The 26,429-nt window shown below is 43.7% G+C and overlaps 1 protein-coding gene across 1 annotated transcript; it reads right to left on the bottom strand.

Annotated features, from left to right (window-relative positions):
- Positions 1–6,103: 6,103 nt before the first annotated feature.
- On the bottom strand, positions 6,104–15,083 carry LOC119872231 (pepsin B-like). Its single transcript, XM_038540998.1, has 9 exons — positions 14,924–15,083; positions 14,199–14,355; positions 12,906–13,023; positions 12,285–12,403; positions 11,433–11,632; positions 9,525–9,647; positions 7,585–7,732; positions 6,637–6,735; positions 6,104–6,409 (listed from the first exon to the last, which is right to left on the bottom strand). Exons 1-9 carry the CDS (start codon positions 14,977–14,979, stop codon positions 6,257–6,259), a joined length of 1,173 nt encoding a protein of 390 aa, XP_038396926.1. The 5' UTR covers positions 14,980–15,083; the 3' UTR covers positions 6,104–6,256.
- Between the last annotated feature and the right edge of the window lie 11,346 nt (positions 15,084–26,429).

Raw genomic sequence — 26,429 nt, 5'->3', positions numbered from 1 at the left:
AAAAAAAAAAAAAAAAAAAAAAAAAAAAAAAAAAAGCAGTGAGGGCATAGATAAGGTCCGTACACAGGCAGAGTTCCACATTCTCTGACATGTGTTTGGCAGGACCTGAGTGGTACTGGGGCCAACTGGTAAAGTAACACACAAGTTTCATGGCTACACCTGGATGGGAAGACCAGGGATGAGGAATCGGGAGTCTTTGAAACCTGGCATCTCCATGCCCTGGGTCTCTTTCATGGTCTTCTTGGGGAAGATCCCCAGAAATACTGTGGGGATGCCAGTTCTTGCTCTGGATTTAAGGCTAGAGATGTGAGGAAGGCATAAGATGGGCCAGCTTGATGAGGTAAGACTATAAGCCAAACCCTCTTCTCAAGGACCTGGGAATGGAGTGAGAACAAATAAATAGAGGATAAAAATGGCCCCTGGAGTCCCTGAAGATTTCTAACTTCTGAAGAGTTAGTGATGGATCCTGTCTAAACTAGCCCATTCTATTGCTACCTTAATCCTACACCCTGGCAAGGATCATTTTGATCCTCAGCAGACCTCACTCCCATCTTCTATTCAAAGGAATGAGGATGTGAGGGCCATGGCAGAGTGAAGTAGAGGTAGCTCTCCGTTTCTTTCTCTCTCTCTCTCTCTCTCTCTCTCCACATCCCCTTCTCATTTTTCTTTCTTTCCTTCTTTCTTTCTTTCTTTCTTTCTTCTCTTTTTCTTTTTCTCTTCTTCTTTTTTTTTTTTTTGTAATAACTTTGAATGTCCTTTGGGAGATGGAAGATGACAACGCAAACTCCTCAGATTTTCAAATATCGAGGTCAACTGATGGTGGAAACACCCTTATCAGATAAAAAGACACTCATGACACATTTCAGCCACTGCTGCAGCAACACAGCCAGACCTGTAAAAACACTAGCAATGATTCCATGACTTAGCTGGGGGCTTCCCAGGGAAGCTGTAAGCCCATGGCTCTGCTGGATAATTATCATTATCATTAGCCCATTCAGCTCCCAGGAATTCCCGCAAATGATTTTCCTCTGCACAGCCTGTGCCTAAACCACCCCTGGTGAGGAGGGGATCTTGGTGCTGGATTCTCCCTCACCTAGTAAGTGGTGAACTAGAAAGAGTATGGGCCTGGGGAAGATATTATTACACCTGAAGTGTGGTTCTTCCACTTCCAGGGGCAGGATGCTGGATACTTTATCACATGTCTCCGACTTCCATTTGCTTACTGATGAAAATGGAAGGAGTAAAACCTACTTCAAAATTTTGTTGCAAGGATGTAGTGAGGTAACTGAAGGGACATACACTCAGAACTAAATAAATGTCTCTTAATTAAACCATTGGCCCATACACCTGGTGTAGTGACTACGGCTCCAAATGACTGCATACTTACCTCTCACCAATTACCTTAAGTCAAGCTCCAGTCCATCTACTTTTGTCTATGATCTACTACATGTCCAGTGAGAGCAACAACCATTACTTGCAGAGGCCCAGAATGCTTCAGAGCCTGTAAGGCAGCTGCTCAGCAACTCTCACTGCTTGTGAATCACAGCTATTCAGGCCTGTTCCAGATGGTGTGGTGTCAGGTAGTGGATCTGAACAGAGAGTAGCATTAGTTCTTCCTCTAGAGCAGCTGACATTGGGCAAGATATGGGTGATGAGAAAGGGGAGAGATAAAGGGAACACGGGGTTGTGAAAACATTTTTATTAGTTAAAATATTGCAGAGAGAAGCAATGGAACACAGAGTGGAACCTACAGAAGCAGTGCACTGGAGTAGATATATTCAGGGAATGCCTGACTTCCTGGAACACACCTCTGGGCCTTTAAAACCTGTATTTTGTTCCTTTAGCACTTTCTAGCAACCCACAGAGAACCTCACTCCTTGAATTCCAGTATCATAGCATGTGAAAAGGCAGAGCACAACAGTCTGAAAAAGTAGCAGCCTAATGGGGGTACATGCCAGGACAAGAGCGAAATGGCATGGAAACTCCGAACCAATCCTTAGCCTCTTTTTTTTTTTTTTTTTTTTTTGCATCTCTTTAATTTAAATTCAATTTGCCAACATATAGTATAACACCCAGTGCTCATCCCATCGGGTGCCCTTAGCCTCTTGAAGCTGGGGCTGGATCCCTGCTCCCTGCTCCTTGCTGGAGAGGACCCCCATGGGTATAGAAAAGAGGGGAAAGGGCTAGGGTCTGTGTGATTTAGCAGCTAAAAGCAGCATGCCCCATCATGGCTGCAGCTCAGCACAAATGCCTGGGCCCAGGACTCTCTACATAAGGGCTGGGCCTAGACGGGCCTCATTATCTCTGTGAAGAGGGAACAGCTGCAGAAGGATGTACCAGAAATCCAGCCTAGGACCTGCTTCCAGGTCTACTTTTGTCCATTCCCGAGCCCTGCCCCACACAGCCTATTTTGTTGTCAGAGCCCTCACCTGCTGTAGCCAAGTTCAGAGAACTCATTACAGAGCAAATCTTCTCAACAAGATAATATTCTTCTGAACATGTTTTTGAATGGCACACAGAAGCAGGCCTTGATCAAAACTTCTACCAGGATGGTGTGAAGAGCAGATTTTGAGATTTCTGGTGACATTTGCATACTAAGAGCAGAGTCAGAGTGGAGCTAAGAAAGGGGGAAGCCAAGAGCTCACCTACTGTTGGTTGGCTCTAAATTCTGGATTTAGGGGTCAGATACACAGGGGTCTTTCATTTCTATTTAGGTCTTTCAGCTATGATTATGAACCTAGGAAAATGTCCAGAGTTCTAGAGCAGATGCTCCACAGGGAACAAAGGCTATGCATCTATCTGGAGTTGAGTTTCTGGGGGAGCCCAGCGGAGGGCTGGTCAACAGCAGAGGAGCCCTGCCAGCAGAGCCCTCTACCTCAAATATCGTAGGTCTCTCCTCCGCTAAAACCCGTTATGGGGCCCCTTGACTGGAGAATCAAGTCCAGACATTTAGCAAGACCCTTCCCATCTGGCCACAACCCACCTTGGATGCCTCATTTCCTGCTATCCTCTCAGGTGCCTTGTGTCCAGCCAGTTGAGATATCCTGCCACTCGCTGTTTACACAAATTCTCCAGCCTCTTTGCTGTTCTTATGCTGATTTCTGCATGAGATCCCTTTTCTAACTTTTTCTACTCAGTGAGTCCCTCCTGCATATAGTTCAAGATGAAATCTAGCATGCTTTCCTTTGTGATACCTTCCTCTTTCCTGCCACTCTCGGGCACCATTCACTGTAACAGCACTTATGTCACTTGTATCATCATGAATTTGGTGGTATATAATTGCTAAGCACTTGTTGTCAGAAGACATGTCAGATCTGGGGACTTAAAGAGAATAATAAAGTCTCTTTCCTCTAGATCATAATTGAGTTGGGGAGACAGATGTGCGATGAGTAAAATACAGTGCATTGTGTAGTGCAATGTCAGAGGTACAAAGTGCTGTGGGAGGAGGAAAGGAGCAGTAATTACCTCTCATAGCTGTTGAGAGGGTAGGCAGAGGAGATGCAAAAAGATGTCAAGGACCAGGGAAGATTTTACTTACACAAAGACATTTCAATAAATACTTTATGAACAAATGAATGATATTTCATAAGTAGTGATGACATAAGAAATAAAAGCTCTAGAATACTTTTACAAGTATAACCCAAACATAGACTAGGGTCCATGTGGCCACTTTCTGCATGAATTACATTTAAAAACCACATTAAAAACCACCCAGGATCCCTGGGTGGCGCAGCGGTTTGGCGCCTGCCTTTGGCCCAGGGCGTGATCCTGGAGACCCGGGATTGAGTCCCACGTCGGGCTCCCAGGTGCGCATGGGGCCTGCTTCTCCCTCTGCCTGTGTCTCTGCCTCTCTCTCTCTCTCTCTGTGACTATCATAAATAAATTTAAAAAAAAAACACATTATATCTGCCAAAAATAATTTAAAAGGAATTCCAATCTTTTTTGTCTCTTGCAGAACATTAAAAAGTCTCTAATCTGTGGGGTCTAGGGTGGCTCAGTCAGTTGAGTGTCCATCTGACTCTTAATTTTAGCTCAGGCCATGATCTCAGGGTCTTGGATAAGCCCCTCACGGGCTCTGTGCTCAGGGGAAAATCTGCCTGAAATTCTCTCCATCTCCCTTCATCCCTCCCTCTACTCGTGTCCTCTAAATCAATCTCTCAATTTTTAAAAAACATCCTAATTTTTAAGTATATGCAACTTTTCTCAAAATCTTCCTCCTACATGCTCCCCCAGATATGTTGGTGTGGAACATCTCCCCCAAGAAATTCCAAATTCTAAGTTTCTATTTTCGTCTCCCCCACCTATAATTTCTATTCTTTCTTTCTTCCCTGTTGCCTTCCAGCTCTTTTTTTATAAATTTATTTTTTATTGGTGTTCAATTTGCCAACATATAGAATAACACCCAGTGCTCATCCCCATCAAGTGCCCTTCCAGCTTTTTAAAAATCTCATTTACTCCTCCTCTTTTTACCTTTTTTGACCTAGTGGCCTCTCTCTTTCTCTCTCTCTCTCTCTCTCTCTTTCCTTCTCCAGTCCCTCAGTCTGTATACATATAACATAAATAAGAAACAGGAATCAGACAGACAAGATCTTTATTAGTGTGATGGGGACAGAGTGGGAAGGTGGGAAACAATCACACATTAATAAATCTTGTCCCCATCCTACAATGATAGACAAGGTGGAATAGACCATAAGCTGTGGAGAGCTGCTCTTGGTTGCTAGTTTCTAGAATCCAGGAGCAGAGAATTTCTAGCTTTGGCTTTACCAATACCTTATGTTGCTCCAGTGGCTGAGGACAGTCCCTGCTGATGAATTTCAGCTTACTCATGAGAGTTTCTAGCAATCATATCTCCATCTCAAGATCTTTGCACTCTATAGTTGCAGCCGACCACCAGAGCATGAATAGAGGTGATACTGAGGCAGGAACAGTGGCTGACAGGGCAGGGATGAGAATGCAGGTGAATTGGGGCTGAACTGAGCTCCCTTCTCTCTGACCAAAAAAAGGCCATATCTCGCATAAAAAGAAACACAACGGAAAGAAAAAGGAATGGCCAAAGTGCAGACATTACCCAACTCCTTAAGATCAACTTCATTATGGGTTGGTGGAGGGGAATGATGCCAACAGTGTAGAAAAATGGATACCTCCATCCATCACCACCACCCGCACACATCTGGGTTGAGAATTCTTTGCATCTTTCTTTCCAGGTATGTCCTTCTAATTACATTTCTTGAAACAAGTTTGAACTCCAGAGCGATACCAGTTTTTAACTCCATAAAGGCAGCATTACTGCATTAGAAGAAACCACTGCAGATGATTGTTCATAACCTATTATGGAATGTGAGTTCAGCTACTGGGCTTACTTCAGACAGGAAACATGCTCAAGAGCAATATGTTGTACTTGCTAGAAAATTCCTAGTGTGCCAACGCCATGCCTCATTTGTAATTGTGTGCCCCCATGGCTAACATGTAGCAGAGTTTATTATATAACAACAGAATTAAAAAATGTTTAATGCACAGTTTTGGATCTGATTTTAACACTACCTGTATGATAACAGGTCTGTGCCTCTCCTTCTTATACTGTAAAATGAGACTGGGTTTCAAAACTCAAAAACTTTCAGGACCAGGCAGGTGAATTGTATATGCGAACAGCTTGAGACCATCTGTATTAAGCAGGGAGGAATGGGGCCTGTGAAAATACCAGAAACTATTCATTAAAAATGTGCTACTCCCTTCAAGAAAAACTACCATTTTCTGATCTGTTTCCTCAGAGAGCCAGTTTGAAACATTCTCTAAGGTTACTTTTTTCTTCTTTAATATTCTTGAGTTAGAGACTACTCTGTTTCACATTCTTTTCTAAGAACGGAGTGAAAATTGTCTTGGAAGTGCCAGTGCTGGGAGGACTGGTCACCTCTACGAGAGTACCTCGTGTAGGTACTACTGTGTCCTTAATGTCTGTGCTGTGCGTCCTCACTCAGAAACCTTTGCTCCATGTCCTTTCCTATTGGTGAATTAACATATCCCCCAAAGAGCTATTGCTAACTTTCAATTTAGAAGAAACTACTATAAGCAGAACACAAAGAAGACATTTGGAAGGAACAGTAAGGATTTTTGGAGATTCTTGATTTATTAGTTGCAGGAAGTAAGACTAGTGTATAGAAGGGTCAGACTAGTCCAAAATGCTTCTGTCAGCCCAGAGAAACAGTAGGGCAACCCCAGAGTCCTGCTGGGAGGGAGGAGACAGCGGCCTCTTGCTAGTCTAGGCAGAGGGGGCAAAGCCCATCTTGTTGTTGGCAAGGTCGTAGATAGTATAATATTCCTTGAGGAAGACATCTCCCAGAGTCCACAGGGGCTGCCCAGTGGGGGAGGGCAGGTAAGTGGCCTCAATCCCAAGTGTGCAGTAGCCATTGTTCTGAAAATACAAAGAACATGAGGATATAACCAGGTGAATGGAAAGGCCTTTTCCCACAGGAACTTCCCACCCTATATTCCATGACACCCATAGGGTCTCTGGCCTCTTGTTCACCCTCAGCCCTGCCACTGATGACTTCCCATAGGTGCCCAGAAGTGAGCTGGGACACAGAACGGCACTTTGAGCCATCCAATCCCATATCCATGGAGACTAGAATGCATACGTACGTTGAAGACATAAGCAGAGGGAGGCAGAGGTAAAGGTGACCCGCTGATGACAAAGGTGATGGTGGGCATGCTCTGTATGGAGTTGCAGTTGACCACAAACTGAGAGAGAAGAGAAGCGGAACTGTAGAGTGCCATTGGACTGTGGGCCCAGACTAAGGTCCTGATTTCCCCTTTCCCAGTGAGACTATCTTCCTGACCTTCCAGCAGAGGTTGGTTGAGAGCATGGAAGGTAAAACCCAATTCACAGGCACAACACGGACCAGATGCTTCCACTTTCCTGGGCCTCCTTGGACACATCTCAGCTCCAAGATTTTGGTTGTATTTATATGGCCATAATGAGTTAGGCTCATTTCAGATCACAGGATTCTACTGCCAGAATGTACCACTTACAGAGAAGCATGGGCACACGCTGTGGAACTGTGCTTTTGAAAATTCATACCCACGCTTGTGTGCACCTGTCAATGTACTACACACACACACACATACACACACACCCTGAAGAACCAAGATTTAGTCTGACTATACTAGACTCTTGCATGCAGGGGGAGCAAACTACAGAAGTGTATATAAGGGGATCTGGGGTAGGCACAGGAGCCTGCTCAGAGCAAAAGCCAAAGAAGAACTCCTAAACAAGAAAAAAACCCAAGTGGAATGGACAAATGGAATATGTCTGGCTCTGTTGCATATAGTCAAATGACAGTGGCCACATCAAGGTGAGATGTACTCTTAGGACCTGGAAAGGAACAGCCACCTCTCCTGACAGCCATTCAGCCCATACTCAGAATTAGAGTTGGTATTTCTACCTTTCTTTACCCCTCCTTGCCTGAAAGGCATGTTGTATCCCCACCTGATCTGTCCTACCAGAGGCTCAGGTCCCTGCCCAAATCCCTCCTCCTGTGCTATGGCTGTGTGGATGTACAGAGAAACCCTTGGCTTCTGGTTACTCACATCACCATTCTGAGCCTCCTGGGCTCCAGTTTCTTGCAGGAAGGAGCCCATGAACTGCTGGGGAACAGCTAGCACATAGGTCCCTGTATCCACAATGGCCTGGCAGCCCTGGGAGCACAAACCAGTGGCCTGATTATTGACGAGGAACCTGAGGGGAACACCAATAGAAGAGAATTAGGTGCCTGTGCCACAAACATGTCCATATCCCCTCTAATTGCCCTAAACTTGCAGCTTCAACATTCTGCCTTCTCCAGGAAACCAGGCCACCCCACGACATAGCTGTCCATGTAATGTTTTGTGTTTTCTTGTTCTGGTAACCCCTTCAGCTCTGACTGAAAGCTCTGAAGAGGCAAGACTGTGTCTTATCTTCTTTAATCTACCTACACGAGGCATGGCACACAGTGTCAAAAGCTGCCAGATGTTAATCACTTCATAAACACACTTTGTGCACCTACTATATGCAAGACACTCTTATAACTATTATGGTGATACAAGGAGGACTAATTACATTATCTGTTTTTAAAGAGTACATTCTAATAGGCATGAGACTACACTGTATATTAAGTCATGACTTATCGCTGTACCTGGTGATTGCCATAATACGGTTCTTTGTGATTCACTCCCTGATTCATCATTCAGCTTTTTCTGCAGCTCTACCCTTCCTCTTCAGTCCATGTATGTTTTGAGTACTGTTGGTGGATCAAGGCACTTGGATATAATGGTGAACAAAAACAGACATGGCAGTGTGGTGGAACTGTCAGACACTTAATAGAAATACACAATCAAACACAGGGTTTGATTGTAACCATGGTGAGTTCCATGAAAAAACTAAAGAGGCCAGAGAAGGAGGGACTTGATCTACTGTGGGAGTGAGAAGTAGTCGGTCAGACAAGGATTTTTCAGAGAAGAGATGCTTAAAGGGTGAGTGCCATTGTTCCAAGTGACAAGACCCCTCTATTCCAGGCACAGAAAACTACTTGCCAGATATTCAACTGCTTATCTCCCTGTCTATTCATGCACATTGGGCTGGTGTCCCTGTGGCTACCCTGAAATGAGGAGATACAAGTTGGGATACACGCCAGTAATACTATGGGACTGAAAGAGAGATTGGGCCCCTAAGAGACCTTTTCGAGGGAGAGAGGACTTCATCTGGGCTCAGAAGGATGCACCCAGGACATGAGGGGGGCACTTCAGGTGATATAGTCAAAAGAGAAGCAGCAAGAGAGTCATGGCAAGGTGTAAGGACATGGTGAAGTCTGTGCTGCACATCAGGAAGTGGTGGGAAGGCTGTTCCTGTAGGAAGTGCCCTGCTGTTATATATGGTCTTGAGTATAGGCCAAAGAAGTGTATCTTTAATTGGCAGTGATGGAGATTTCCTGAAGGCCTGGAGTGTAGAAGTAACTGAGTCATAGTCCTGAGCTATGGGATCAGATATCTCTGGGCTCAAATTTGGAAATTTGTGAAATGTATGACTTTGGATAAGTTACTTAACCTCTGAGCCCTGATTTCTTTATCTGTGCAATGAAATATACTACTGACCACCTTATAGTGCTGCAGTGAAATACACATACAATAATATATATAAAATATTTAGCACAGTATCTGGCACATAGAAAACATCGATGACAGCTATTACTCTTACTTATGAAGGACTTGATAAAGATTGTGCTACTTGAGATAATGAAGCTTCAGGGAACAAAGACATGGGTTCACAGAAGTCTAGGAATGACCAACCTGCTGGCATGACAAGGCTCAATGACAAGTCAAAAAGTTTAGTCTAGAGCTAGATGTCAGAGTCTACTGAGCTCCTGGAATAATGAGCATGAGGATTTGCTGATTCTTTATGAAGTTTGTGCCAATGCAAGAACAGGAAATATTGTCACACTGGAGGAACACCCTAGGGGTATCCACAATCCATAGGAATTTTCCTCTGTACTTACTCATCGATGGCAACCTGCCAGTACATTTCCCGAGTGACTGGAGCCCAGACGATCTCACCAGAATAAAACTGTGTGTCCACACCTCCCAGGATGAGCTCTCCACCATACTCATAGGTTGGTTGGCTGGGGAGAAAAGGAGAAGAGCACAAGTTCTTCCCATAACTCACATAGTTTCAGGCAGCTCCTCCCTCCGCTTTAACTATCCCTCTGTCTTTCAGACACAGAGGAACCACAGCACAAGGGGTATCATCCTCTGACCTGCTCTCAGACTCTACCAGGCTCAAGGCACAAGGGAGAAGAGGCTCCTCAGAGGAACACCCAGAATATCAGAGAACTGGAAACACAGACTATTCCCATAAAAGAGGAGATGGAATTGGAAACTAGGCCTGTGAAAACAAACTATCAAAGCATTCCAGAGAAACTCTCCTGGGGTCAGAGTGAGAACAAGAAGAAATACCTCAGGACCTCAGGGAGCACCTGGGATGGGGCCTGACAGAGAGAGAGAGAGAGAGAGAGAGAGAGAGATCTAGTGTGCAGTCAAGAGGATGCTCCTGCCATGCTCAGGTTGGTAATTAGACAGTGTTAAAGGGATTCAGACCACTTCTGTTCCCTATCCTAGGCCTGCTGGTCATTGAAGAACTCAGGTACCCTGAGTATCATGTGATTAGGAAGAAGAATCAGTACAGTTTGCCATAAAAGCTCAAAGCCAGGGGCACCTGGGTGGCTCAGTGGCTAAGCATCTACCTTTGGCTCAGGTCGTGACCCCAGGGTCCTGGGATCGAGTTCTGCATCAGGCTCTCTGCAAGGAGCCTCCTTCTCCCTCTGCCTGTGTCTCTGCCTCTCTCTGTGTGTCTCTCATGAATAAATAAATAAAATATTTTTTAAAAAGCTCAAAGCCAGTAGAGTAGGAAAAGTGTTAGATTTGTGCTCAAGATGTTTGCATTTGAGTCATGGCTTCATACCTACCAGACCTTGCTCAATTTTGAACACCTGTTTGAGCCTGCATTTCATCTGTGGAAAAATGAAGCTAATAACAAGATTTTTGAGATGTCATGTGAAGTAATAACTACAAGACCTCTTTATAGGGTCAGACACATTATAAATATCATTTATTATAGTCCTTTTTATTGTATATTTGTAATTATTTATATTAATAAGTAATCATATACCTTGTTCTAAAGCTTTACGGCTCTGTCAATCAAATACAACAATCTCCACATTTACTAATTAAAACTTGAGGGACTGTAGTTTGTTTTTAAGGAAAGAGTCATCTTATGTCTTTGGCCTGAATTGAAAATTCTTCTAGTCCAGGGACACCTGGGTGGCTCAGTCAGTTGGGTGTCTGCCTTTGGCTCAGGTCGTGATCTCAGGATCCAGGGATCAAGCCCCCTGTTGGGCTTCTCTGCTCAGTGGGGAGTCTGTTTCTCCCTCTCCCTCTGTCCCTTCTCCTGCTCATACTCTCTTTCTGTCTCTCTCTCTCTCTCTGTCAAATGCATAAATAAAATCTTTTTATAAAACCCCTCTAGTGAAAAAAATATAATCCCTTCAAAAATGTAATTATGAGGGATCCCTGGGTGGCGCAGCGGTTTGGTGCCTGCCTTTGGCCCAGGGCATGATCCTGGAGACCCGGGATCGAATCCCGCATCGGGCTCCCGGTGCATGGAGCCTGCTTCTCCCTCTGCCTGTGTCTCTGCCTCTCTCTCTCTCTCTCTCTCTGTATCTGTCATAAATAAATAAAATATTTTAAAAAATGTAATTATGAATTTTCAGAAATACATGTAATGCAGGTAGCAGGTTATACTCATTGTGTCAGGATATGTTAAAACCTCAGCCTTGTCTGATGTTGATTTGCTGAAAGCCCCCACAACACCTAATTTGCTAAGACCTACCCAGGACCCGTATGCTCACCGAGAGAAGTAGAAGCTGAAGATGGGCTGGGTGAGCTGGCCCTGCTGCACCATGCTCTGCATGACTGTGGGGCTATCCCCAACGGCCAGGTTGGGGTAGGCCATTCCCAGGATACCATCAAAATTTGCATAGTAGAAGGGGTTGCTGGGTTCAATCTCACTCAGACCAAATTCCTGGTTATTGATGACGATATTCTGAACCTGGGAAAGCAGAAAGAAAATTCAGGTGGACAGATCCTTCCCAGACTTAAGTGCACAGGGATAGACTCTATACTTTTCTAGGGGAGGAAGTTGGCTTTTTTCATGCTTAGCTCAATCATTAGATGGGGTATGGAAGATGAAGGGACAACAGTATCACCCAACCATGTGGGTTTTGGGGAAGCAGAGGCCATTGTGTTCTGGACTTAGAATTTCCACTTCCATAGATAGTGAAAGAACAGTGGCGGGTTTTATATTGAACAATCCATGTGCACAAATGACATAGGAACTGTGGGTGATTGATGTAAAGAAAAGAAAATAGTGAAAGGAAGGTCTTCAAATACCTAGAGTGAAATCATGTGGAAGAGAAAGCAGATGTGCTTCATGTGGCTGCAGAGGGCACATTACGACCAAGGAGCAAAGTCACAGGGAAGCACAATGTAAAGAGTCTGCTGCAATCAGGACTGCTTGGGGGAGAGGTGGCAATTTTTGTTTTGGGAGAAAGGTTTAATTACATGGCCTTTGGCATCCTTTCCCACAATTAGCTTCTGGGAATTTGCACCTATTTAGTAATCATGAGACTCTCTGATAGATGAAGGCTCTAGAAAAGGGGAACCAAAGAGCAGACCCACAGAAGTATGAAAACAGCACTTACAGTCACAGTGTCATATCCCAGGAGCACAGTCAGGCTGCCACTTCCATAATATAGTGTATAGGTTTGTCCATTGTTTCTGTAGGTAGAGGAACTGCTGGGGTTGAATGTGTTGTGATTGGCTGCGTAAGATTAAAATGGAATGTTAATGTCAGTACACTTTCCAAAAAACTTGGAGGACATCTACCCTTGATGGCCTAAGACCATCAGACCAAGCCTGAGATTGGGCTTCAGCCTCAAGATCCTTTATGCTGAAAACAATCTGTGGCCCCAGAAAAGTCTGTCCCCTTGGTAAACAGATGCTGCCCCAATCCCTTCCATTTCCTAAGGGATTGCTCAATACAAAAGTGCCAGGAATTGGGGCCAATAAGAGAAAGCTGAGGAAAAAGAACAATGTAGAAAGGAATGGAAGCCTTGGTCTATTTCTGCGGTCTCTCTCCAGAACTGTAGTACTTGTGAAATCTAGACCAAGGCAAGATTTCCAGATGGTCTGAATTTAAGGAGGATGAGATCAAGGGTATGCACCAGGAACTTGGGACTTTGACGCTGAGTTTGTGATCAATTCTGACTCTGCCCCACCCTTTTCTCCTATCTATGGGTGGGTGGTGATGGTGGTATACTCACAGCAGGCCTGGCTCTGGCAATAGGTGGAGGGCACCCACAGGTTGGAGGAGCCCGTATCAAAGAGGACCAGGAAATTTTGTGGTGGTGTCCCAATGCTGATCTCTCCAAAGTAATAGGACTGCAAAGACAAAAGATTGTCACTCTCATTCAGCTGCCAAGGCTCCTCCTAAAGACGGGGGGAACAAGTTGACTCACTAGAAACCACATTTTTTCCAAAAAATATTCTCCTCTTTCCAGAAGTGCTCCTTCATATCTGGAACCAGATCCCCTCAATATTCCCATTTTTGTCCCTAATTGCAAGATTTTGACTAGGTGAGAATTAGTCTGGCAAGACGATATCTTCTTCCAAAGCTTTTTGTACATTGTATCACGTAATACCTCCATGGATTTATCATTCTGTGCCAGAACATGCAAAGTTGGAGAAGCAATCACTTTTTTCTTCACTCCCAGTGTCCATCCATCCTCCCCATTTCTCTCTCTCTTTCTCTCTCTCTCTCTCTCTCTCTCTCTCACACACACACGCGGGCACACACACACACACACACACACACCCCTCTTTCTCTTCCAGTGTTAGATATTTCCCCACCATTCTTCTCCTTCTGGTCATGCAGTAGCTAAGGCCCCAGGAAACCTAGAATGAGACGTAGCATGGAAAGCAAAAAGATAACTTCACTGAGACACAGTTTCAGTTCTAAGTGAATTCGGGCCAGCCACGTCACTTACCTGCCTCTTCTTCTACATCTATAGAAAGGGGAAATCCAGGTAGGAAATCCCTAGGGTGGCTTCTAGATCTGACACGCATGTAACACCTCACTAAAGACAGCCTACAGGACACCAGTATGATGAGATGCCCTGAGCAGACACTGCAGCCTAAAGAATGTTCAAATACTTGCTCTGAGTACCAGTGTATGTTTCCAAAAGAGAAGATATATAGCAGCTGGGGCCACTGGAGATTTTGCCTGGCAGCTTTGCACGTGCTCTCCTTCTTTCCCCTGCAGCTCATCACTGGGACTTCCTTCCTGGCCCTCTCAACTGACTTGAATATGTCACTGTGAATCTCTTAACCATATAAAGAGAGCTTTAGAGAGTGAGCCAGTAATGAGAGGAAAGAAGGAAGGAAAGGAAATACTATAGTGTCAAGTGGTACCAACTCAAAATTATCCAGATACTTTCCATAGGAAGGTGAGACATAGGTTTAGTAAAAAGACCAAAATCAGACTAATGGGAGGTCTAAATAGTATCAAGAGTGCTTATTAGCCAAAGGTTATGGACATTACCTCCCCCTTGACTTACATTCAGGTAGTTGGTGAAGGGCTCATAAGCAACAGCATCATTATTGAAAAGATACTTGGCAGCTGGGTCAACCTTTGGGTGGTTCCTCAGGAATGTCTCTAGGACACCCCGCTCTTCCATCACCTGGCGGATGGACTTGCCTTTCTTCAGGATAATTCTGTGGAGAATAGGCAAACAAAAGGAGTGAGCTTCACCTTTTCCATTATAGCAATCCCTTCAATGACCTGATCTGGAGTTTCCAAACCTCCCTAGTCCTCTTAGAAGAGCCTCTTATAAGAAATCCTCCTGGATTTTAGTGAGTTCTGACCACTGCAGTCACTCCAGCATTTCCAGCAGCATTCCTAGCCTGAAAATCCACTACAAGGTATATATGGGGTTTCCTGCTTGCATATTGTTTCCAAGGAATAAATTTCTGTTTATCCAAAGTCCCTCCTATAAACTTGAGACATGAGCCCTGTATCCCTCTTTCTTAGCCAACAAAACACCAACGTACCTTTAAAAACATACACACACACCACACACACACCTACATACACTCATCATCATCTTCATCATCATCATCATCCATTTTAAGTCTTTGGTCCCTGTGGTTTTGGGGTTCATGTACCAAGACACAATCTGCCCGCTTTTCCATGAGATCTGCAGGGGAAGGCCTTTGCTCTTCCCCAGCTTCTGATGCTGCCTTGGGGCTGAATATCACTGTAAAGCTGAATCCCTATACACACCTTTCCACACCCTCTGAGAGGTGTAGGCAAACCAAAACCAAGACCAGGATCTTCATGGTGCTGATTTCTGTGGCCCACAGACACACAGGACACAGTGGCACACCCAAGAGTTGGAACAGACAGAGGGAGATTGAGTCTCTCTTTTATACCCTGATCTCCCTGCACTTTCCCCCTGTTGGCATGTGGGCTTCTTAGCCTTGTACCAGCTTGTGCTCCTACACATCCATGGGTTCTGTTTGTTTTTCCTTCTGGCAAACACCTTGGCCTTTAATGTCCACTCTGCAGTCAATTTAAAAAGTGATTAGTGGCTTTGCTGATGGAATCCAAACGATATGATAACAAATGTGAAATGCACTGGGGACGAAGGATCCTGGTGCCCACATCTACTGGGAAATGGGTGCTGGCAACTTCTGCCAGAACAATCTGTTCTTTGGCTCCAAAGTCCATGTGCTTTCTGGAGATTTACAGTAGACTCTCCACTTCTGATTCCCCTTTTCCCTCCTGTTCCTCTCATCAGACTCATCTATAGTCTTCTGCTGTGATTCTCATAGCCCATGGCACTCTGATCTGTATTTTCTGTTTCTTAGTTCTCAATTAGCCAACATTGATGGAAGGTCTACTCCATCTTAGTGCTTAGTGCTCACTTCTGCACTAAGCTCTGGGGGTACAAAGAAATTTCAGAAATCGTCCTGCACACTCGTTTATTCCATCTTAGTGCTTAGTTCTCACTTCTGCACTAAGCTCTGGGAGTACAAAGAAATTTCAGAAATGTCCTGCACACTCGTTTACTACATAGATGGAAGGAGAAGGCAGAGAGTTACCCCTTTTGAACTCAGCCAGGATTGTGCCCATCAGGTGACTGATGTCTGCGAATGACCAAGAAGGTACCACAAGCATTGATTTGGAGGCTGCAAATAAGGGTAAGTAGGTGAATTCACAAACAGAGGAACATGAATAATGAGGATTGGCTGCACTCGTATTAACTGTTGGAAGATGTACACACAGAATCCCACACCTGCCCACACACAGCTCTGCAGCACTAGTGAGCACGGGTCATCCGTAAAGACAAGCACGGAGAAGGCCGAGAAGGCCGGGGCCGGGGCCCTTTCGCAGAATTCAGCTCAGCCCACAGGATCAAGGTCTGGAAAACAAAAGTTTTCTAAAGGTCAGCTCAGGTGAGCCTCGCTCTCTGGCCTCTTGATAAAGCCTGAGCCATGGCCACAAGAACTGGTTCCAGCAGCAGGTGGGAGCAAGCTTGCTCTGCAAGATTCTTGACCCACCAAGCCTCCATTTCCTTGTCTTCTAAATGGGTATAAATGATCCTGCATAAAGTGTTGTTCAAATCAGCACAGTGCTTGGTAAACAGTAGTCGCTGCTATGATCATTATTACCACTATCACCCAAGCTGCTCTTATTAGTACTGTCAGTGTTCATTATTATAACGATTACTACCATCATTGGCATTTACTACCCAGCCAGGCATCTGGCTTCTAGGTCATGACAGTCTTTGGTGGCGGGAGCAGATCCAGGTTTTGAGGAGTGAGAGGCTTATATGACTTCAGAGGATGTCTTTAAACACACACACACACACACACACACACACACAAAATTGCAAATTAAAAATTAGATCCAGGGTCCTGGAGGGGGCCTTTTGGGTGAGAACCCCAAAGTTTAAGCTCTGTTAGCTCCAAAGTGAGCCCACCTTTTGGATCTCATACCAGTATGTAAATTAAGTCCTCCGTCATATATTCCTTTTTTAATTAATCAATTAAAATAGTTAAACATAAAAAAAAAAAAAAAACGAGGGATCCCTGAGTGGCGCAGCGGTTTGGCGCCTGCCTTTGGCCCAGGGCGCGATCCTGGAGACCCGGGATCGAATCCCACGTCGGGCTCCCGGTGCATGGAGCCTGCTTCTCCCTCTGCCTGTGTCTCTGCCTCTCTCTCTCTCTGTGTGGCTATCATAAATAAATAAAAATTTAAAAAAATATATTTAAAAAAAAAAACGAAATCATCCTGTAAAGTCAGCATCCTGCCTAATGACTGACACACCATCTAATTACAAGATGATGTGATGGCTTTAGCATCCAAACATGTGTTGAATGATTGAGAGTGATAAGAACAGTATTCATGAAGCAAGCATAGACAAGAAGTGATAGCTCCTGAGGGGATGGAAAAGCTTCAGGGAAGAGGTCACATTTGAGTTAGGATCTTGCAGGACGGTAGATGAGAAAGTGAGGAAAATGGAAAAGCCACTGGAGGCAGAAGCAAAGCCTGAGCAATGGCACCCAGGAGTGCAGTGTGTGTCACAAAGTCAGAGAACACTGTGACTAGTGTGGCCAGAAGAGCAATTCCCAACATTGTTTCTGCAAGCCAAGACCCACTCACAGGACTGGCACTGGGTTTGCTCAGTCCTCCTCATGCCAATTAGCTCTGGAAATTATATTCTTTTTTTCTTTGGAAATTATTTTCTACTCAGGATCCCCTTGCAATGGAAAGGACTGTAAAAATAAAAGGACAAATACCCACCATTTGCTTCGATGTGGATGGAACTGGAGGGTATTATGCTGAGTGAAATAAGTCAATCGGAGAAGGACAAACATTATATGGTCTCATTCATTTGAGGAATATAAAAAATAGTGAAAGGGAATAAAGGGGAAAGGAGAAAAAATAAGTGGGAAATATCAGAAAGGGAGACAGAACATGAAAGACTCCTAACTCTGGGAAACGAACTAGGGGTGGTGGAAGGGGAGGTGGGCAGGGGGTGGGGGTGACTGGGTGACGGGCACTGAGGTGGGCACTTCACGGGATGAGCACTGGGTGTTATTCTATATGTTGGCAAATTGAACACCAATAAAAAATAAATTTATTAAAAATAAAAAAATAAAAGGAAAACTCTTGATTCTACAAAACTACATGAAAGCAGAATATATTCAGCATCCACAGGGTTTTAACTTCTATTCCATCAAACTATTTATTATTATGCCTCATACTGGTGGAGCACACCCTGGAGCACCTGGGTAAACCTTCTGGAGCATAGCACTAGGTGATCACAGGGGCGTGACTGGATGGTGAGGTGGACCTCGTACGTCAGGCCAAGCAACATGAACTTTATTCCTTAAGCAGAAAGGAGTCATTGATTTTTTTTTTTTAAATCCCAGAAATGACACACTCAATGCCTTCTAGATACCCTATGTACTAGTTTCTAGATTGGAGCCTTTTAGAAGATGTGGTAAAAGAGGCCAGTTTACAAAATAATTCCCTAAGTAAAGTTGTCATGGGCATGAGAGAAGTAACTGGAACTTTGTCATGAATCTACCTTGAAGCCTTTGAGCTATGCACAAATCCAGAGGGTTTCTAATTTCATATATATGATTTAATGCTTCTTTATAGAAACAAATTATTAGAGAGAAACTGGAAGATCTACAGAGGATATGCTTATACAACCTCCACTTATCGCCCTTGGACCAGGCAAATATTTCATTTAACCATTGTAACCAGCTTAGAAGCTGATTTAACTTCCCAATGATCACATAATCAAAGACGGAGCTGGGACTTCAAGCCTGGTTTGCCTGAACTGAACCTGTATCTAAGCCTGGGGTACTCACGCTCTCTCTGCCTCAATGTGCTCCAGAGTATCAGCTTTAATTATAACGACTGAAATTTATATTCAATTTAATTTTCGGTAGAAAGATAATTCCTTTTTTTTTAAGATTTATTTATTTATTCATGAGAGACAGAGAGAGAGAGAGGCAGAGACACAGGCAGAGGGAGAAGCAGGCTCCATGCCGGGAGCCCGATGTGGGACTCGATTCCGGGTCTCCAGGATCCGCCCTGGGCCAAAGGCAGGCGCCAAACCGCAGAGGCCCCCCCCCCCCCCCCCCCGCCCCTTTGGTCCCACTCTCCTAGTGGTCTGCTGCCTGCATAGAAGAATGCAACCCTGTGTGCTGCTGCCTCCTGGTGGCAACATTCTTAACTTAACAAAGACAGTGTTTGAGAAGCTTTCAGGTGACTCTTAAAAAAACAAATAAGAAAGCTCCTAACATCGTGTCCACAGCTCACTTTCCCATGTGGAGACGACTGGTGCCTGCTCATTAGTCATACCCATTGAGCCTGTGTCCTGTCCCTGTCCACGCACATCCAACCTGCCAACCCTTCCTGGGATTTTTCCATCACCCATCTGTGCCTCTGACCTCTTGTCAATCCCTTAACACTGCAGGCTCTCTTACTGTACTTACCAAGTCTTCTTTGCAGCAAGACATTGTTAGCACATAAGCTCTCTGAATCTGCTTCCTCAGCATGAGATGAGACGTTTGTGACGCACAATCGCTGGATTCTCTCAGAAGTATATGATTTGACTACTTGTCTTCTCTCTCCCACTAGCATTTAAGGTCTTGTAGAAGCCTGGGTCCTGAAATATCACTCACTGTCCTCTGCACAGCAGCTTCCACTCAGAATTATCTACCAGTAAAGGAAAGAGGGAGCAGGAAACATAGGCTTCTATCCTCAGTTAGTCAAGGGGGTGCTCAGGGACCTTCTCTTCAAGGTACTGGTTCTGTTAGGATGTTATTACTCTAGCTCTTTCCAGTAGTGAAAGCAGGGAATATATTTATAGGTGCACATATTTCTATATCATCTGATTCATATATATTTTTACTTTTTATGAATAATTAGCGATTAAACTCATTTAAATTTTTTGTGGGTTTTTTTGTATATTTTTTTTATTGGAGTTGGATTTGTCAACATATAGGATAACACCCAGTGCTCATCCTGTCAAGTGCCCTCTCCATGCCGGTCACCCAGTCACCCATCACCCCGCTCGTCTCCCCTTCTACTACCCCTTGTTTGTTTCCCAGAGTTAGGAGTCTCTCTGCTTTGTCACCCTCTCTGATTTTTCGCACTCATTTTCATATATATTTTTGAAATCATGATTCCTTTCTAATACCTCTGAATCTAACACTACAGGGTTCATTCTAGCCTTTCTTTGTTTCCTATTTGTAACTGTTTCTTTGACTGTGAGAAGCATGGCTCTTCTTACCACCATAGGTTTCCTTATGTGTTTAATTCTGGAATATACATAGAGCAGTTTCAGAATTGCTAGCTTATATACCTATAGACAGCAAACTTGGTAAGACTGCCGTATTTGTCCATAGAGGCAAATGCTATTTTCCAAAGTTACTAAGGTTAGTTCTTCCCATCCCTAATTCCTTCAATGTGATTATGTTGTTGTATCTTCAGTACAGTTCATATATTTGTTACTCATTATATTTCAGTTTTGGTTTGATTTTATTTATTTTTGTGGACCATGTGAAGTATTTTCATGGTTCTAAAAGTCAGAATTAAGCAAATATGAGCATTCAGGTAAGTGTCAACCCCCTCCTTCCCTTGTACCTTCTCCCCAGTCTCCCATTCCTTTGACCCCATCCCCATTCAACTCCTACAGGTACCAATCCCCTTATTTCCATGTTTATCCTTTCTGTATTACTCTGTGCATAAATGAGCAGACACACGTATTTTCTTATATCCTCTTTCTTCTTGCATGAAAGATAGCATGTTATAGATGTTCTTTTGTTCTCTTGACAATATTATTGCTGCTGTTTAAGTGACGTGCTTAGATGACATCACCAAGAGTGTGAATATAAATATAGAAGAAAAGAGACCTAGAGGAAGAATTAGAGCTCCCCTACATTAAGGGATCAGGAATAAGAGGAGAAGTCAGTATGGAACACTGTGAACAAAACCTAGAAACACAGTGAAGAAGGTGTGTCAAGGAGGACAAAGTAACCAAGTGTGTCAATATTGCTCCTGCCTCAAGGAAGCAAGGAAGGTTGGAACTGAGACTTCGCCACTGCAATTAACAGCATGGGCATCACCAGTGACCTTGGTAACAGTAGTTCTGATATATTCATGGGAGCAGATGTTACACAGGAGTGAAATAAGAGGATTGTGGGAACTTCCCTGGAAGAGATTCTGGCTCTGACCACCACTGAGGGGAGTAGGTATTCAAGGCAGAGACGGAAGTACATAATCCACACTGGAAAACATCAGCATGGGCTAGACACACTCCCTCCTTCCAAAAAAACAGTAGGGGAAAGTGAACTTGAAAGGCAGACACTGACATTTACATTGCACAGTCATTTCAAGAAAAGAACTCCAAAGAACTCAGACGGATTATTGTGTTTTCAGTTTATTCAACAGAAAAGAGGTGAACTCACTAGGTTGGGGGCCTGCTCGTACCCATGAATGGTTTATGCATGTCTGGATAAAAGCAGCTCCTATCAGGGACCTGCAAGAAAAGACAAGGGCTTTCCCCAGCTTCTGCCTTCGACAGACCTTAGGCTCCTGGACCCACAGTAGAGTTTTCTGGGTTTTTCTTTCTTTAGAGAGCACTTGTTGGGTCATTAAGTTGATAGAGAAATCGTTTCCTTTAATGGGAACACAGGGTTTTCAAAAAGCAGGAGGAATGTGTCCTGGGGTTAGATGACTGGGCCAGAGAATGGCCTCTTGCTTTTGGCTTCTATCTAAAGATCAACGTAACCCAATAGGGGGTCAGTGTTCACCTTAGAAGTCAAATTCTCTCCTTTAAAAGTCTTGGTCTGCCTATCAGGAGTGACTTTCATCTTTCCAGAGGGGATAGTCATCATTTCAGGGGCTACTGCCCTCTTTACAAAGGTCTCATTCTTTACAGAGGTCAATAATTGCATGGAAATCATAGTCATTTTTCCAAGGGTCACAGTCTCTCCAACAGTCTTAGTCTTTCCTTCCAGAGCCACAGTGTGCTTTACAAAGAATGCAGTTTTGCTCGTAGGGACATAGTGGGTGTCTGCCAAGGGCCATGGCAACGGCAGGGCAGTGCTCAGCCCTATTCCTGGGATTTGCCCCCCATGGACTGAGTATGAAGAGTAAACACCGTATGGAGGCAGTAATTCCACTGTTAACGAGATGATTGGTTAGGGAAGCAGTGTAATATAAAGGATAAAAGTCAGCTTTGGACCTAGGCAGGCCAAGGTTTGAATCTCAGTGTCATCAGTTAGAAGTTTTATAATTGTGGGCACTACGTATATCTTTGAGTTGCAGCTTCCATACTTATAAAATGGAGATAACAGTTCATATTCATTTCATAAGGTTTTATAGGAATTAATAAGATAAGGTGTGAAAAACTGTTAGTTCAGGACTTTGTGTGTCATAGGGTTCAGTAAATAGCTGTTACTAAGGATGCTAAAAGAGTTGCCCTGCAGAGTGGGGTTCTCAAACTCATGTGCTGACACTTTCCAGGGAGGTAATGTTTAGGTAATATAAATGGGTGAAGTGGACACAGTAGAGTAGCTCACTCTCCATTTTATTAGAACAATAGTTCAAGCCCAGTGATACACACCAATTAACACGAAGTCTCTTGGTCAGGAGACAACAGAGCAGGGACTGTACTACGAGTAGCCACTTAATGGTGGCCATGTAGTAGAATAGACCCCATGTTGGAAGATTCAACTTCTCAAGAAAAGACAAAAATCTAATTTTTTTGTGAGTCAAGGATGCTTGAGCCAGTATATGAGCCAGGGCTGAGAACGTGTTAGGAACCTAAGGAACATGAGGAGTATAATTCTGGATACCTGAGTCAATATTTTAAAAATAAAGCAACAATATGAAGAATAAACAAAATAGACCTGTAGCCAGATGCTTTTATGTGCCATCAGTGTTTTCCTGCTACAGAGGATCTCAGATCATGAGGTCCCACATTTCATGGTTTGAGTCTCAATCGTGAAGGCTGGATGCTCATCTTCTCAGGAGACTGAGAGCTCACCTAGTCCACATGTCACTGAGAGACTAACCAGATGTCAATATAATAAATGACACAAGGAAATATAATGACTAGTGGTTGAATATGCATCACTTCTCATATGAATAAATCAGAAAAATCAGTTTTTTAAACAGATTGCTTGCATATCATGGGATAAGAGCACTAAATGGTATAGAACGGTTACACAAAGGATATTTCAGTAAAACCCTAGGCAAGCCTGATGGAATACCTCACCTAAAAGAGACTGTGTTTCCATTTGTTCATCCATCTTTGCTTCCTTTAAGTACTAAATGAATATTTTTTTAGCATATGCCAGGCCCTACTATACACTCTAGATGCAACGGTGAGCAAGACATAGTTTCTGCTCTCAAGAAGCTTCCAGTGAACAGACTGATCATACACCCAAGAGCTAGTGTATGTGTCTCTCATGGAGAAGTATGTCTCTCTCATCTCTCTTGGATAGGATAGGGGCAGTGGGGAAAACATGAGTTTTGTTGCTAACAGACTTGAGATCCAGCTTACTGTGCACCATCCACGGGGCCACTTGAGTCCCACTTGCATGCCCAGTGACACGTTCCATTCCTTGGGCTGAGTATCTTGCATCAGGAGATGATCAAGCCTCTCAAGAGCAACAGTGATTGTTCAGGCTGGGCAACAACTTGTACCACTGGTTACATTTCCCCTGGTATGGTTTCTAACACTAATGACCATGCTCTTACTGGGGTTTCCCAATTCCTAGCCTGAGTCACCTAATTCTTGTTAAATGAGTCTCTGCATTAATTTCCCTTCCTGTTCTGTAAACCATACACACTACAGTTGTTCCCCACAGGCTGGGTCCTGACTCAGTCTTGCCAGGCACCTGGAGCCCTTGCTGCCTATTTTTAAGACCCCCTTGAAGTGAATGCCTGCCTCTCATAAGCTTACCCTCATGCTACCTCCTATCCCCCAGATTCCATATCGCTGAGATTTCCCACTAGGTTTGCACCCTTCCATCCCAACTCCTGCCAGCACTAGTTCTTACTGCTGTCCCCAGCACAGAGCTAAAGTTGCTTGCCAGTCTGAACCATCATCTGCACCTGGGTCAGTCTTCTGGGATCCTACTCTGCTGCACTGGGTAAGGCTGGATCTCAGACCTAACCATTCCATGCCCTGGGATGATGAAGATAAAGAGAACACCACAATGTAACAATGGATGCCTAGGAGTGACCTCTACTTCGGTCACCGATGACCGCGCCAAGGATGGCAACTGTGATTCCATGTGTAAAGCAGATGAATAGTAAATGCTGAATGACAGTCATGTTCAAAGTCATTTGCCAGATCACTCTGCTCTCAACCCTTGAGTTCTGTCAGAACCCCCCGATACTTGAAAATACTCCTCCCTAGTGCTTAGCCTGTTCTCATGAGAAGACATTTACAAAGGTCTTTTATTTGGCTTCCTGAAGAAATGGCCTACAGCAGTGCACCCCCTGCCGCATTTCACAATACCCAACTAGATGGCAAGATCAGAGTTGAAATATTTTGGTTTTAACAAAGCATTTGGCCAAATCTTTCATGACACTCCTATGTAAATTGGACAAGTATGACCTGAGCAAAATCAATTGGCTGAATCTAGAGTCCAAAGACAGTTGACTATAGATTGGTAAAACTTGAAAGATCTTTACCATTTTACATCTTTAAAATGAATAGGATAGGGGCACCTGGCTGGCCCAATAGGTAGAATGTGAAACTCTTGGCCTCAGGGTTGTAAACTCAAGCCCCACATGTGATGGACAGTTTATTTAAAATAAAAAAATCTTTTAAAAAACCAAATGGGATAGATTTGGCAGTTTCCAATATTTGCCATGAGACAATTTTTGGTTGTGCATGAGGATTTAAAAATTATTGTATATTAAAAAGTTTATATTATCCCTACATCCCTAATTTCATATTGCTTAAAAATTGAGGCAACTCAAAAAAGGATTATTTTAATAAATTAATAAAGGTAGTACTATTTGGTTATTTTGCTGCTATGATGTGATGGTGAATCAGCAAGTAATGCCCATGTAGCTATTAATGACCTGGCCTGCTGCTGTCCTATGGGGCAGGAGACACCTTGGGAATCAGAGCAATGTCTGGTGCCACCTGAAACCATACAGAGCCTTCATCAGCATTTGGCTCCAGGCACTACCCAAAAGTTGAGCCTCCTGTAACTGTGGTGACTGCAGACCAGCAGTGGACTAGTGGGTCAGGATGGTGGTCTTTAGAATAAGAACGATGAAGTTAGGGAAATGGATTTACTCCAGCATTAGACATTTGAACCAGTGAAATTAAATGCAGTATGAATGCCTGTAGTTTTAAGCAAAGTAAAATGAGTCCATTCCCAACTGTCACCACTAAGTTCATGCTCACGCTACTCAAACTAGCGTCACACCCAGGACTCACTGAACCACCCTACATGGGATACCTATTGCATTTCTCTAATTGAGAAGTCACTTTCTATTCTAAACCAACTTTTTTGCTCACTGTAACATACACATTCAACCCAAACTGGGATGGTCATTGCTACCTGGTATGGTGATTTTGATCAGATTTGCAAATGTCTTGGTGGCAATCATTAAATGATGTGATTACTCTCATTGGCAGAGATCTGAATCCAAACCAACTTTTTTTTTTTTTTAACAGTAAGAGAATTTTTCTAAAACTAAATTTTCCCTCTTTGCTGTCATTTTAATTACCTGGATACAAACATTTCCTTGGGTTCTCAACTTCACTGCTTTCCTCTCCATCGCTCAAGTGGAAGAAAAGGACTGCATAAATTTAGTTCCTACCCACTTCATCCCTCCTCACGTTCTCTAAGCCTAAGAAGGCTAAGAAGTTTATCTCTGTGAAGAACTTAAGCATTTCTACCCACCCACTCTATTACCTTCCAAGAAGTTATTGTTAAGAATAGTGAAGGCTTTCTTCCCATCTTACCCCAAACCTAGTGACCACATGACTACAAATCCCAATGTTTTTACTTGGGGTCACTGTGACAACAGACCTTATGTTTGGCAAGGGTGAAGCATGGAAGCTTTACTTAAAATATTCTGTCCGTATTCCTTCAAACTGCCCCGTTTCATGCAACTGTAGCTGAGCTAAACTTGCAAAGCACCAAAGTACATAACTGATTATATTTAGTTTCATAATCAGTAATTAACCAGGACTTCTGGCAGTAGCCAGTCCACCAACCCAAGTAACCCAATATTTAAATTCCAACTAGCTACTCTTAAGGGGCTAGGGAAGCACACACACAAATCCTGGGTCATGATATCCTGATGCTTCATATAGTGATATGTCTAACTTCCAAAGACAGGCCAACGAAGCCAACACTTTTTATTTCACCAACTGGTATTTCTGATTTTCTGATGCTGCACTTTAAAATCTTCAGAGTCCACAAAAACAGCATTCAGACCTCCTATGTCCAGAGAATGGGATCCAGAGGCCAGGAGAGGTCAGGCCTCAAGCTGTTTTTCAGTGGGAATCATGGCAGACATTTTTCTCCAAGTCTGTGTCAGTTTTTAACTTAACTGAAATGCCTTTAAGCTCTCCATCATCCCAACTTTTTTCCATGGGATCTATGATAGGAAAACATTCATCTTTCACATATACAATTCCATGGGCCGGGGTTGGAGGTGGGGGGGGGGGCAGGGGGGAGCATAATATAGGCACCAGCCAAAATTTTATACAGCCAGAAAA

This window comes from Canis lupus, chromosome 6 (genome assembly GCF_011100685.1).
Source record: "Canis lupus familiaris isolate Mischka breed German Shepherd chromosome 6, alternate assembly UU_Cfam_GSD_1.0, whole genome shotgun sequence".
NCBI classification, from domain to species: Eukaryota; Metazoa; Chordata; class Mammalia; order Carnivora; family Canidae; genus Canis; species Canis lupus.
Note: the sequence above shows the minus strand (reverse complement) of the source record. Positions and strands in the feature narration are given on the sequence as shown.